Source organism: Anguilla anguilla, chromosome 2 (genome assembly GCF_013347855.1).
Source record: "Anguilla anguilla isolate fAngAng1 chromosome 2, fAngAng1.pri, whole genome shotgun sequence".
Taxonomy (NCBI): domain Eukaryota; kingdom Metazoa; phylum Chordata; class Actinopteri; order Anguilliformes; family Anguillidae; genus Anguilla; species Anguilla anguilla.
Genome location: NC_049202.1, coordinates 72,091,081 through 72,106,094, shown reverse-complemented (window position 1 = coordinate 72,106,094; position 15,014 = coordinate 72,091,081). Strand labels below are relative to the sequence as shown.

The 15,014-nt window shown below is 44.1% G+C and overlaps 2 protein-coding genes across 3 annotated transcripts in view; both read left to right on the top strand.

Annotated features, from left to right (window-relative positions):
* LOC118220419 (tripartite motif-containing protein 35-like) overlaps positions 1-15,006 on the top strand; it is a 17,063-nt gene extending 2,057 nt beyond the window's left edge. The window contains exons 2-12 of the mRNA XM_035404281.1: positions 1,864-1,959; positions 3,402-3,632; positions 4,172-4,194; positions 4,290-4,408; positions 5,237-5,775; positions 9,115-9,429; positions 11,429-11,524; positions 12,313-12,543; positions 12,790-12,812; positions 13,378-13,496; positions 14,221-15,006. Of these exons, the coding sequence (XP_035260172.1) occupies positions 1,864-1,959; positions 3,402-3,632; positions 4,172-4,194; positions 4,290-4,408; positions 5,237-5,775; positions 9,115-9,429; positions 11,429-11,524; positions 12,313-12,543; positions 12,790-12,812; positions 13,378-13,496; positions 14,221-14,780 (2,352 nt within the window). The 3' untranslated portion in view covers positions 14,781-15,006. The remainder of the gene's footprint in view (positions 1-1,863; positions 1,960-3,401; positions 3,633-4,171; positions 4,195-4,289; positions 4,409-5,236; positions 5,776-9,114; positions 9,430-11,428; positions 11,525-12,312; positions 12,544-12,789; positions 12,813-13,377; positions 13,497-14,220) is intronic.
* Positions 1-15,014, top strand: part of LOC118219617 (cytochrome P450 2K1-like) — a 607,214-nt gene that overhangs the window by 213,368 nt on the left and 378,832 nt on the right. The gene's annotated exons all lie outside the window — the stretch shown is intronic.

Sequence of the window (15,014 nt, the reverse complement as noted above, 5' to 3'; positions counted from 1 at the left end):
AGGTTTTTTTTTTAGTCCCAGACTAAGACTCCTGATTCTACTTGTCACGGTTTTGATTGAAGACCATGATTAGTTAAATAGTTAAATCAGGTGTGGCAGTGCTAGGCTAAAACCTGTACCCACACCAGCCCTTTTCGGATTGGACGCCTCTTGACCAGGGTTCAACAGCGGGAAATGTGTTCCCGGGAATTCCTGCCCAAAGTATTTATCATTTGCCAAGAAATATAACCACAGGAAAATGGGAATGACGCACTTGCCATGCTCCCGGCTAAACCCATGGGGGCAGAGAGAGCATTTACTGTCTGCGGACAGTTCGATACAAAGATATCGCTTGAATTCAGAGTCCTGTGCGTCATTATAAGCCTGTGCGTCATTAATAGTGCAGAACACTATTTTGTAGTTATTATAGGCTATTTTGTTAAATTCTTATTTTCACATAGGCCTAGCTCAAATATTTTCCAGGCTATAGCCTATTGACTTTGTTATACTATCACAGCACATAGGCCTTAGCCTATGAATTTGATTCACCAAGTAAATAATATCAAGATCATTTTGTCCTGTTGGATCCACTGCATTGTCTATTGTCTAGCACCTGTTTGTGGCGCTGGAAAGTAAAATAAAGAAGCGTTCCGTGAAGTGAACTTTGAGTGACTGTTAACTTTTAATAGCCTGCCATATTTAACATCGTGTGGCTCGGACTCACGCCGCCGTGCGTCTGCGAACGCTGACAGAACACGCCTCTTCCGCCTCAGCTTATCTCAGCCTCCGTTTATTACCATGACTCGGCAGATTGCTTTGTTTGTTTGTGCAATGAAAGAACCGTCAAACACCCTGTAGTACTGCGTGTGGCCTGTAGGGTGTGCACAATAGTCTCTGGCTCCCAGGCAAGTGGATTATAGTGCAAAAACATTGCAGCAATGCTTCTGGAGAGAAAAAAAACCCCCCATTGTTATCAAGATTTAAATATAAATAAAAGAGATTCACGAGATTCTACATTGTCATGTCTCTGGGGTTAGGGAAAGAGTGCGTGGAGAAGATGCTACCTCTTGTGGAAGGGGCTGGTAGGTCTGGTTGATCGAGCATCGCAATCTGTCGGCATGGGCACGTGTTTTGGAGGGGGGGGTGGTGAGGGGGTCCACCTTTGGAGACTTGAGAGAGGGACAAAGGGCACAACAACAGCCACCTCCCCCCCAACTCGCTTATCGGCAGGAGGAAGTGGCTGCCTCTCCGCCTGACATCTCATTCAGGGCCGTTCCCCACACTGCTACAAATCTGGGGAAGTCACCGAGGTGCCAAAATTCAGTGATCAACAACAAATGCAATAATTTCCTTGACTTTGATCTTTTTGGCAATGCATCTCATGGGCATGTCTTCCTATGATCCTACAGTGTGTTCACGGCAGTCAGGGGAACCCTGGACTTGCATTCTTAAAGGGATGGACCCAGAGCAAACAAGGGGAACCCTGGGATTGCATTCTTAAAGGGATGGACCCAGAGCAAACAAGGGGAACCCTGGGATTGCATTCTTAAAGGGATGGTCCCACAGCAAATGGGGGGAACTCTGGGATTTAATTCTTAAAGGGGTGGTCCCACAGCAAACAAGGGGAACCCTGGGATTGTATTCTTAAAGGGATGGGCCTACAGCAAACAGGGGGAACCCTGGGATTGCATTCTTAAAGGGATGGTCCCGCAGTAAATTGGAGGAACTCTGGGATTGCATTCTTAAAGGGACGGGCCCACAGTAGTTCATAAAACCCAATGCACAGGATAAATTGAAAGAGGACTAAAGTAACTGCATGAAGACAGACTGATAGTCAGAAAGTAGGAATGACGTTGGGGGGGGGATTCTGATTTGTCCTTCCAGGCAGAGCTCCTGGTGCTCCAGACGGTGCTGAAGGAGAAACTGGCCGCCTTCAAGGACGCGAAACTGAGCTACGTCCAAACGGCCCAGTACATAAAGGTAACCATGGAAACCTCACCTGTCCGCCTCTTCACACCCATTCTGTCTCCCTCCATCGTGTCATGTTTAATAATGTCATTGTGCCTGAAAAACATATGGCGGGGGGGGGGGGGGGGTTCTGGGGGAGAGCTCACCTTCCAGCCAATCAAAATCGAGTATTCGCCCAGACCATGGTACTGCTGCTGATAAACAATGGATAACTGCTGATAAACAATGAAAAACAGTGCACCCTGCGGCTCTCCAGGACCAAGCTGATGGTGTCTGGGATGGGCGGCGATGTAGTGTTGGGAACTGGGTTTGTGACCCGACGGTTGCAAGTTCTTTGTCAGATAAAATACTGCTGTTGTACCCCTGTTCAAGGTACTTACCCTGAAGATAGATAGATAGATGGATAGAGAGGTTGTTCTTTATCGTCCACAAGGGAAATTCATTTTTCTGAACTGCTTCCGTATACATACAGCTGTATAGTTGAATGGTCTGTCTTTAAAAAAAAAAGCTGTGCTAGTTGCTCTGGATAAGTGCACGTGCCCAGTGACAGTAATGTAGGTAAATAATACATATGTGTACTGCAAAAGCACAATTGTAAAGATAAATGCTGTATCTCAGTTTTACTGTTTTGAGACATATCTGTAGTTATGCAAAAGTGTGTCATGGACCCGTTTAGTCCAAAACAGAAAAGTGTATCGTAAAGTGACCTTCTTTTTTTTACTTTTATGCTTTTAAACACAATATTTGGACATGGGCAAGTGAGAAATGGAGACAGGAAGGTACTGAAAAAAACTGAAAATGTCTGTTGTAGCAGCTGATAATAATTCACTCCAGTTTGGATATGACCCAGCACGCATTACTGGAAAACCATTTACCTTTTTTTTATTTAATTGTTTAATTATTTTTTACTTTCTAGTTTAATAGTTACATGCATCTATTCCAGACTAAATAGAGTTGTATTATACACTCTCTATGCATCCTTCTTTCTGTCATTGACTCTGTGTGTGTGTGTGTGTGTGTGTGCACAAGCAAGCATGTGTGTGTGTGTGTGTGTATGTGGTGAACATGCGTCTGTGCTTGAGCAAGCACGTTTGTGCATATGTGTATTTGTGTGTATATGCAAGTGAATATATGTGTGTGTGGGTATATAACAAACCATGTGTCTATGCATTGTTTGTCATACTGCATTACATTCATTTAGCAGATACTCTTTTCCTGAAAACAACTTACAGAACAGCATTACCCAAGTGCCAGACAGGCGAACAACATTCCCATATGAACGAGAGTATAAAACATACATACAAATACACGGTAAAGTGTTCAGTGTTAATTCAACTCTAATAGGGTACATATGAGTCCAATAGTTACCAATACATATTCTGTAATAATTGATTTAACGCTGTGTATATGTATAGGATACATATGTTCACGATTAAAAAATTTTGCCATCCTAGATACAGACCCAGCACACGGAAAGACAGATCCGGGAGCAGTTCGAGAAACTCCACGAGTTTCTGCGAGAGGAAGAGGAGGCCAGGATTGCTGCACTGAGGGAGGAGGAGGAGCAGAAGAGTCAGGCGATGAAGGAGAAGTTAGAGAAGATAAAAAGAGAGATATCTTCCCTCTCTACTTTGGTGAAAGCCACAGAAAGGGAGCTGAACGCTGAGGACATCTCTTTACTGGACGTAAGCGCCGATCGACACCTCAATGGGTTTCCAATGGCAACGATGACAAAAGCAATTGTGCACAACAGAATTATCCAATCACAAAGCACCACTGCTTCCCCATGATTGCCTTCTGAATATCATGTATAATATGAATAATATGCACCATATGCTGTTGGAATGCGAACATAATCAATAGACTGTGTGTGTGTGCGTGTGTGTGTGTGTGTCTAAACTATCTCCAAGTATACTGCACTAAGAATATAACTGTGATTTTACAAATGCCAATCTGTGTGTGCATTGCAAATGCTATACACAATGAAATAAATAGCTTATTAATAAGTAATACCATGCTAGTAAAAGCGTTTCTGCTTGATCACGTTTTATCCTTAATCCTCCATAACAGCTTCTGTGCAAAATTCAGTGGAAATTCACGCACTAATCAGATAACTTTCAAGTAACAACAACAACAACAACAACAACATAAAATCAAATGCCAACACAAAATAAGTTTTACAAAAGAGGTTGAAAATCTAATTACCCATCGTTGTGTCTTTCAGAACTACAGTGACACAGTAAAAAGGTAAAGATCTGTGCTTCTATGCTGCCTTCCGTTTTTACAATTTCCTTTTTTGGGACCAAAACCCCGGCAACGCTCACCCCTCGCTATTTACACAGGGTCTCCAGCACGCCACGGGAACCAGAGGAGGCCGCGGGGGCGTTGGTCGACGTGGCCGAGCACCTGGGCAATCTCAAGTTCCGAGTTTGGGAGAAGATGCTGAGGATTGTCCAGTACAGTGAGTACCTGATACCACAGGGCGCGATTATGGCGGTTACGAGACAGTACGTTCATATTGATTATATTTCAAGCTTCATGTGGGACCTTGCACGGCAGCCTTTCACCGTTGGTGTGTGAGTGTGTGTGTGAATGGGTGAATGCGAGGCATCAATTGTAAAGCGCTTTGGATAAAAGCGCTATATAAATGCAGTCCATTTACCATTTACATGCCTTGTGTCTTGAGGAAGCCGGGTAGAAGTCTTGGCGATGGTGCGATACAGCGTGCGTCTGATATGACGCAACATCAACTTTGATTCAATAAAAATTAGTCCATTTTTAAATAGGGGTGCCATAGCTCGGGAGGTAAGAACGGTTGACTGGCAGTCGGAGGGTTGCCGGTTCGATCCCCTGCCCTGGGAGTGTTGAAGCGTCTCTGAGCAAGACACCTAAACCCTAATTGCTCCCAACGAGCTGATTGGTACCTTTCACCGTTGGTGTGTGAGTGAGTGTGTGTGTGTGTGAATGGGTGAATGAGAGGCATAAATTGTAAAGCGCTTTGGATAAAAGCGCTATATAAATGCAGTCCATTTACCATTTACCAAAAGACCAAAAAACCCAGAATTTAAAAAATATATTTATTTTTGTAAATAAAAGTTAAGGGCAAATGTTGGAGAGGAGAGAAAGCCATTTTGGGAATTTGGCCAGGACACCTAAGATGTGCCCCATCCTTCATAGGATACTTACAGGTGACGGCGAGTTAGAATCCCGGGTCCATCTGGGGCCAAAAGTGTGCTCACCGCCTTTCTGATCTTGCCTGTGTTTTTTTGCCCTCTATATTTTTCTAAAGCTCCGGTGACCCTTGACCCCAACACCGCCGCACCCTGGCAGATCCTGTCGGAGGACCTGACCAGCGTGCGCTACAGGAAGTCCCAGCAGCTGCCCGGCAACCCCGAGCGCTTCTCCAACTACGAGGTGGTCCTGGGGTCCCGCGGCCTCCGCTCGGGCGTCCACGCCTGGGAGGTGGAGGTGGGCGAGAACACCGACTGGGCGCTGGGCGTGGCCGCCGCGTCCGTGGAGCGCAGGGCCGACATCGGGCCGCGCCCCGAGGAGGGCCTGTGGAGCATCGGCCTGTTCCTGGGCCGGTACGCCGCCTACACCAGCCCCGTCACCCCCATCCCGGTCCGGGGCGGGCTCCGGAGGGTGAGGGTGGAGCTGGACTGGGACGGGGGTCGGGTGGCCTTCTCGGACGCGGCCGACGGCGCCGCCCTCTACGCCTTCTCGCAGCGCTTCACCGAGCCGGTGTACCCCTACTTCCTGACGGCGTGCCGGCGGCACGGCCTGCGGGTCCTCCCCGCCCAGGTGTCCGTCCAGGTGCAGCCGCGCAGGTAGAAAAAAAGCCCTGGGGTCAGAAAGATTCAAAAGATTCTAAACTTTATTGTCCGTTAATGCAGGCAGTAATGGAGATTTGCCTTTCGCTGGCGCGTAGCTCACGCAGAGATACAGTACAGTACACATAAGAACGTCAAATGCACACAAAAAGACAACACAGTACATGTGGTAAAATCTCATGCAGTAAAAAGGTAAAATACAGTAAAATGTGGTGTACTAAACAGGAGTAATAGTTAAAAGTTAAGAAGTTAAAAAGTTGACCAGTGGCAATTAAAAATTAATACTAAATATAAAGTGATGTACGCTAGCTCAGCTCAGTAAGTCCGTAGGTTCCTCCTTAGTTGCTGTTGAGCTGCGCAATGGCAAGAATTAACATATACTTAACTTGCATCTTGAACTTCATGTATGTTAAGTTTAATCGGTAAATAATCGGGGGAAACTTGGACAAACAAAGCAAAAGTCCTGGCACGTGTTTCTCACACACGTGAACTCAGCCGGCTGATTTCACTGATTAGCTTTACTTCCTGGCTGAAGGATTGACCTCATTAGCAAATCCAGGCTGTTGGAACAGGATTGTCACGGGAGAGAGGACTTTTACCGTCTGGATCTGGATTTTCCACCTCTGCTTTTAGAACCGATCAGTTTTTATTTCTGTTAAAGCGTTCTTTGCGTCACAAGCTGAAGATGAGGACACACTGTACTTTTTCTTAATTTAATTTTAACACAAGACTAATTATGTGAGACAAAAATGAGCGTAGCCCAGTTGTCACTTACGCATTTACTCTGATGTGTACATTACATTTTTTGTCCTGATGTCTTAAAATTAGAAAATGCAAATGAAGTGAAGACAAATAAAAATTGTTTGCCCGAGTCAGTCCTCTTGAAATGAGCTGACTGCGATGAACCCTTTTTAAGGTGTAAGATCACAAATATGTGATCAGAATGTTCTTGCACATTCTAATGTTGATGTAACAACAGATAAACATTCCAAAAAACCCTTCCACTTCAAAGTTTTAAGGTCCATGCAATGTGCTGTGTGATTATATGATTAACTGATTGGTCATTGGATGAAATAAAGGAAGGGTTTCACTTAAAACTTCAGTCAACTCATTCCCGGCTGTATAACTGTTCAGGAGCTGGACGTTTTAACCCAGAGGTTGCGGGTTTATCTCCCATGTGGGGGCACTGCCAGTGGCATCAGGCTGCATTAATGGATTGTGTGTGAAAATGGCCGTTTGTGCAAGTTGCGCTGGTTTAATTAATTTCCTCTTTCTTCGCTGTTGTCAGAGGAAGCCTAAAAGCATGCTGGGATAAATATGGTAGCTAATGCACAGAACACAAAACTTCAGAAGATGAATGTGCGTGCCTGCACCATAAATATAGCGTCTTTAAATACAGGAGCTTCCTAAACGGAAATGTCAAGCTCGTGAGGGGGCATCTGTAACTATGACACGAATATCCTCTTCAGACCCAGTAATTCATTTCTATCCCCTGTAGGGTCGAGTCTCTGCTGTTAATCACAAGAACACATATATTCAACAATGCTGAAACCTACACTACAAGAGACATTCAATAAAACTAATATATATATATGTATTTTTGACAATATTTTTCCTGTAACATGCTTTTGTTGTCATCCAAGACACACTCCTATTATGTCAAACAAATTTAAAGACTTAAACTTTTTTGTCTGCTGGGTTCTCAGGAGAATATGTCAAGGAGACCTCCCCAGGCCCATATACAGTACACTGTAAGTGAAAGAGAATATTCTGTAATTGTATACAAACTAGTGCAATTGCACACTGAAAAAAAAAAAAACGACCAATTACCAGTGGCTGAAAACTGTATTATACTGTATCTGAAGATTAATGAGTAAAAATAAATGCAGGATTTGATGCCAGCTTCCTTTTTTTTGACATTTTAGCACAATTTCTCAATATATAAAAATTGTAAGCTTGTAAAAAAAAAAAAAAGCTGAAGACTGTTTCTTTAGAAAATGTTTTTCTGTGGTCTACAAGTCATTCAGGTTTCCCTGGAGATGAGTGTCTGCTAAATGACTACGATTCAAATTTAACTAACATTATGTTGTATAATATGTCAGTTGCTGAGATAACACATTATGCCATATATTATCCATTGGTTTCTGAGATAAATATGAAATTCAAATGTAACTGTCATTATTCTGTATACTATCCATCAGTGGCTAAAATAACTGTAAAATTCAAAGGCAACTGACATTATACTATATTCAATCTGCCAGGTTTACACACATACATTTCCAATACAGACACCGCCACGGAATTAAAGTGAAAAACGATTAGTTTACTTTACAACTTTACAATAAGGTTCCATTAACTAATGTGAGTCACTGTATCAACTAACCTGAACAAAGAATTAACTAATCTATCAACATTTATGTTATGTTAACCAAGCCATTGGCAACAATGGAATCGGAGCAGGAGGTTGAGCACGTATGTTCCTTAGGTATAAATAATGTGGTATTCATGCAAGAGCAACATTATTGACCAATTTGTTCATGTTAGGAAATACTTCCTTAAGTACCTCCTCTCAGTATCCGAAACATTACTTGTGATTATCCAAACAAATCATAGTTCAATAACATTGTGTTAACACGGAAGAGAATGGCACATGATATGATAAAATAAAAAAAAATAAAAAAAGTAAAAAAGATTTGTTAATGCTAACACATGGCCTTGTTAGTGGATTGGCTCATTCTTAGCGCGGGTTAGTTAACGCATTAACTCGTGTCAGTGAATGGAACCTTATTGTAAAAGTGTTACCAGGGAAACATTACTCCCTCCCTTCCCTTCAGAATGCAGAATGCTGACGTGTTTTTTTTCTTCTCCGACAGTCAGCACTCTGCAAAACGAAACACCATAACATTCCACACATGTAAACTAGACATGGGGGTGGGGGGCTCTCTGGGACTGTGCTTCATTTTTCAAGCCCCGCCAAGCCCCTCATATATGTGTGTGTGTGTGTGTGTGTGCGGTGTGTGTGCATTTACAAACCGATGCTCACACACATAAACATTTACATACATCGGTGAAAATACAGGAGCAAGAGAGGAAAAACCCCAATTGATAGACATAATAATATATTATTAGCGACATGCTGAAGAACAAACATTATTAACCTAATAATGTAATGTTTCCTTTTACTCAGTGCATGGCGAGAGTGGGGGGGGGGGGGGGCATGGGGGAGTGGGGGGGTGGGAGTGGGTGAGCATGGGGGGGGCATGGGGGGGTGGGAGTGGGTGGACATGCGGGGGGGGTTCTTGCTGTAATCATATCTAGTGTGACCCACAAATGTCAGAATACTCTGAAACACACACGTATGTCACATGACCACTTAAAGACAAGGGGTGCTGGGCGTGGGAGTTGGGGGTGCTTGGAGTGTTTGGAGTGTTTGGGTGACAGAATGGAGGCCGGCTCTCGCTCATCCTCATGCTCGCCGCGTCCTTCTGGAGGGTGCGGCGGGGAAGATTTCGGGGTCCCCCGCGGGGAAGAGGAGGGGTCCCGGAGATGCCTGGGCTGCGGCGAGCCCATCTGGGGGGCGCTGCCCGTCTGCTGGGCCTGTCGGACCTCGTCGGGGTACCAGTCCGACGGCGGCTCCCCACAGCACAGTAAGGTGAGCGCATTTGGGAGTTTTTCGGTCAGTTGTACTGTTGTGGACCAGTGCTGGTGTAATCTAGGCTTTACTCACCTTCTATAGTGCTTGGAGTCTTTTGAGAAACATCAAGAAAGGAAAAAAAAAACAAGAGTGAAAACACTCCAGTCTTCTCGGCCTGTTGAATTCTTCTTCATTGTCATTGCTGCCAGTCATGACCTCTTACCATTAGAGGTCTTCTTCTTTAGTGTGCGTAGTATTCAAAAGCAAAATAAAACAAGGACTAATAGGATATTAATCCTATTAAATCAGTTCAGATTTTCAAATAAGTTTTTCATCCTGAAAGCAAACAAAGTTCTTGCACTGCCCAAAATGGGAGGATTTGGTACTGATCTTCTGGAGACCATGTTGCAGGAACAGGTGCCCCGGTGATAAGTCTTAACCAATCAGCAGTGCTTCTGTAGCCGGCTGCCAATCAGAAGGGATATTGAAGTGAATATGTACTACTGAATTAAAATGATCTGTTAGGCCTCCAGCTTGTGTTTGGGAATGACATACACTTATAACAAAACAAAGTGCTGTTTTCCTTTTTCCTGTTTGTACATTTGTAAAAAAAAAAAAAATGGTGGCTTCGCGAAAAAAGTCAAAGTGATCGCACAGGGCCTTAAATCAAACGAGCTTAATCTTAATACTAAATATATAAAGGACAGAACACGGCGGTCCCTGCGGCTGTCCGGAGAACAGGGCTGGGCACTCCAGCTTTAGACTAATCCTTTTGCTGAATGGCCGAATAGCTTTCGGCTTTAGTTTATAATTGAAAGGATGTGAGCGGTGCATTGACACCACCGCGTCCCTTTCACAAAGCTGTCTGATGCTTGACATGGGCATCCAGTGATATTTACAGCCCCTTATGACAAATGACATAAGGGGATATAATAGGACACAGAGAACAGCTGTGCGTCTGAGGTGTCCCCTTACTGACCAATGAGACGAGCCGTGGCCCTAGGTCATGTTTTAACATTCATAAACGTCTGTCACCCAGCGGCAACACACTCAACTGATGGACATGGAGTGTGTGTGTGTGTGTGTGTGTGTGTGTGTGTGTGTATGCGGTGTATATGCATGTGTGTGTGCGCAAGAGAGAGTGAGAGAACAGCATGTGTACCGTATATTTATGCTGTGTGTGTGTGTATTTATTATGTGTGTGGTATATACATATATATGTGTGTACGTGTGTGTGTGTGTGTGCATGTGTAAGAACAATGCGTGTACTGTGTGTAAGAATAATGTGTGTATGTTGTGTTTATGAGCATATGTGTGTACGTGAGAGAGAGAGAGAGAGGGATAATGAGTGTTTTCACAGTATGTATAAGAATGTTGTGTCTGTGTGTGTGTATGAATTATGTGTGTGGTATATACATATATATATATGTGTGTGTACGTGTGTGTGCATGTGTAAGAACAATGTGTGTACTGTGTGTAAGAATAATGTGTGTATGTTATGTTTATGAGCATACGTGAGAGAGAGAGAGAGAGAGAGAGAGAGAGAGATGAATGTTTTCACAGTACGTATATGAATGTTGTGTCTGTGTGTGTGAGTGCATGAATGACGTGTGTGCCTGCGTGCGTGAGTGTGTGCATGTGTGCGTGTGTGTGTGTGTGTGCGTGTGTGTGTCTCCCAGTTCCAACCACTCCACCACAACAACCTCTCTAACAGAGTACACATGAGTCTATTAGGGGCCAGGTGCACTCTATGAGAGTTCAGTTAAAATTTGAACATTAGCAGAACCAGCTGTCTTTTGCAGTGATAACCCGTGGAAATGGAATGCAAGAGATCATGTGGCCAATCACGATGTGGCAGAGGATTTGGTGGCCAGGCGCATGGTTTGTGGGAATTTGGCCAGGACACTGGGCTGAGCATCCCGACTCTTTTAACAACCACTGAAATTCAGGAAATGACAGCCTGTCCATCTGTCTGTACATTTGTCTGTCCGTCCGTCTGTCCTCTCACTGGTTCCAGGAGGAGTTAAAGGTGACTGTGAGGCCACTGAAGAAGTGGTTAGACTCTGCTAACGAAGTCAAACGAATCTGCAATCAATCGACCAAGCATAACACGGTACTCTCATTTCACTCAGTGCATGTATGCATGCAGGCGCGTAGCTGTGCATTATTTACAGAGGCTCCGCCTGTATATACGGATGCATGCATGTATACATGTACGTGGATATATGTATGCATGTATGTGTGTATGTATGTGTCTGGTTGTACTTGCAGATAAGACCTGTGTTAAATGCACATTCAACTCTTTTTGTTTATATAACATAACATAACATAACGATGAGAACGGGCCATTCAATGTCCCAACAATGTTTGCCATTTTCCCGACTAAATTAGTGCTCTGATCATCTGCAGACTAGACAGTATCTGACACCGTATCAAGCCTAGTCTTGAAAAATCCCCAGAGTTTCTGCCTCTAGCACATGTCCTGGCAGGCTATTCCACACATTGACTACTCTCTGCGTGAAAATATTTTTTCCTAACGTTCGTACCGAATTTACCTTTTGCTAATTTCCATTTCTGTCCCCTCGTTCTACTAACAGAACTCGACCTGTAGAAATCGTTTTTTGTTCACTTTGTTGATCCCCTTCATGAATTTAAAAGCCTCAACCGTATCACTCCTAAATCTCCTTTTCACTAAGCTTGAAGAAATTAAGCATCTTAAGTCTTAAGTCTTCCCCCGTTGTTTTTCGTACCAGGAATCAATTCTGTTGCTCTTCGGCCTAGCTAATATACACTAGCAAAACGTTTAGAACATTTGTTGTATAGGAGATTCCATTCATTATTGTATTCTTACATCGTGTGTCATCGTTTATCAGAATGCTTTCTAAGTGTTTCCTGTTCCAGCACGAGGCCCGACAGGCGGAGAGGAAGATAAAAGACGAGTTTGAGAAGCTCCATCGCTTTCTGCGGGAGGAAGAGGAGGCCAGGATCGCCGCGATGAGGGAGGAAGAGAAGCAGAAGAGTCGCATGATGAAGGAGAAGATAGAGAAAATGAAAGGAGAGATGTCCTCTCTTTCAGACACGGTGACGGCCATGGAGCAGCAACTGAAATTACGCAACCTCTCATTTCTGCAGGTCAGAGGTCATAGGTCATTGGTCACAGTTATATACACATATGCATACATCTGTATACATATCCTTTGTATATTTTATTGTTTTTTATTGTTTTCTTGTAAAAACAAGGACATAGAATTCATGTTATAAAGTGCATATACCTCCTTTGTTTTATGTTAATTATTTTTTAAAGTTTTTTTTATATGACAATGTGTATTTTGTATAAATGCATATTAGAGAATAAACTGTTGTTCTTGTCACTTCCAGAATTACAAGACAACAATGACCAGGTAGAGTGAACACCGCACACTTGAGATCCTCAAAACACTGGACAATGGTGAAACAGCTGCTCTCGGTTCTGACCTTCTTCAATATAATGTGCCACAAAACATGCTTATATGTTCATACCATCTACAGTAAGACTAGAAAGGGGATGCTCACACCAATAGCATGTTATTACAAATAGACAAAAAATATTGCACTTTTCTTATTCGTGTTCAAATAAAAATACTTTGCCAAAAGTTTTGACATTTGATTTGGCAATGTGTTCCAGGGAGATCTCCGGTCTCTAATTCTATTTTTATGGCGCGACATAGCTCAGGAGTTAAGACCGATTGTCTGGCAGTCCGAGGGTTACCAGTTCAAACTCCGCCCTGGGCATGTTGAAGTGTCCTTGAGCAAGACACTTTACCCCTAACTGCTCTGGCGAATGAGAGGCATCAATTGTAAAGTGCTTTGGATAAAAGCGCTATATAAATGCAGTCCATTTACCATGAACGTGGAATCTTTTAAGCGACATCTGTGTTTTGTATTTTTTTGTACCTTTGACCCTTGACCTCTGACCCTTTACCACAGGGTCTGGGCGGCACCTCAGATCCCTGGGAAAGATCCGGGGGCACTGATCGACGTGTGCAAACACCTGAGCAACCTCAAGTACAGAGTCTGGAAGAAGATGCTGGGGACCGTTCAGTACAGTGAGTATTTAACTAGGCTGACGGTCCTACTACCTTACGCCAAAGGAAGGCACTAAACGTGGCCCACGTTTGAAGCCATGGTGAAGCCATGGTGCAACTCTGTTTGTGTTGTGACCGCCCCCTAGTGGTCCACGCAATAAGATGCTGGGGACCGTTCAGTACAGTGAGTAGCGTCCCGTAGATCACACATGCTTTAAAATGCCATAGAGATCATAAATATGGTATAATACACAGGTAATTGCGAAAGCATTGGGACAGTGACACAATTTTTGTTGTTTTGTACACTAGCACATTGGATTTGAAGTACAACAATGAATATGAGCTTAAAGTGCACACTGTCAGCTTTAATTTGAGGGTATTGAAATCCATATCTTTGTAGGAATTCCAGCTCTTTTTACACCCCCCCCCCCCCCCCCCCCCCCCATTTTAGTGGAGTGAAAGTAATTGGACAATTCGAATTTGCCTTCACCTCACTTTTATCTTAAGGCATAAGGTCATAATTGGTATGTTCAAAACCTATGTAAGACACCTGGATTTTTTGCCCAATCTTTTGTTTTTCTGGTGCATGTGGACACCTTACTCCTATTTTCGTTTGGCTTTTTAAAACTGAAAATTGTCGTCTCTGTCCAAATACTTTTTGAATTTAACGGTAAATCCAAAATGGCTGTGAAACGAGTGATTCATCATCCGTGTTTTTATACGCCCTCTCCTCACCTCGGGCCAGGTCCCGTGATCCTGGACCCGAATTCGGCCGACCCCTTTCTGCGGCTCTCCGAGGACCTGACCAGCGTGCGGGACGGGAACGTGGACCAGCAGCTCCCGGACACCCCGGAGAGGTTCAACAGCTGCGCCGAAATGCTGGGGTCCCGGGGGTACCGCTCAGGGACGCACCTGTGGGACGTGGAGGTGGGGGGCAACGCCAGCTGGATCGTCGGCGTGGCCGGCAAATCCGCGCAGAGGAAAGCGCTGATCTCCGCCTGCCCCGAGAACAGGATCTGGGGCGTCTGCCTGCGGGACGGCGAATACATGGCGCTGGAGTCCCCGTCTGTGCCCCTCCCGGTTCGGGGAAAGCTCCTGAGGGTTCGGGTGGAGCTGGACTGGGACGGGGGCAAAATCACGTTCTCCGACACCACTGACACTGACGGCACCCCCCTATACACCTTCACGCACCCCTTTTCGGAGAGGGTGTACCCCTACTTCAGCACGTCCTGCCAGTTCCACCCCCTGAGAATCGTACCCGCGAAGGTGCTTATAAGTGTGGACCAATCAAAACAGTGTGTGTAAAAAGTTCAGGGTTTTCATTTTTTGCGGGGGCTGGTTACATTTCAGTTCGCAGATCTTTCCTTGATAATGTACAATTTACAGCTGATGCATGCTTTGAGCCAAAGTGACTTAGAGAAGGTGCATTTAACATGACTATAAAAGCACCTGTAGTGCTAATACAAAAAAGCTACAATCAAATTAATGGCATCAAATTTCATATTAAAATAAATAAAGGCTGTTCAGATCATCTCTGGA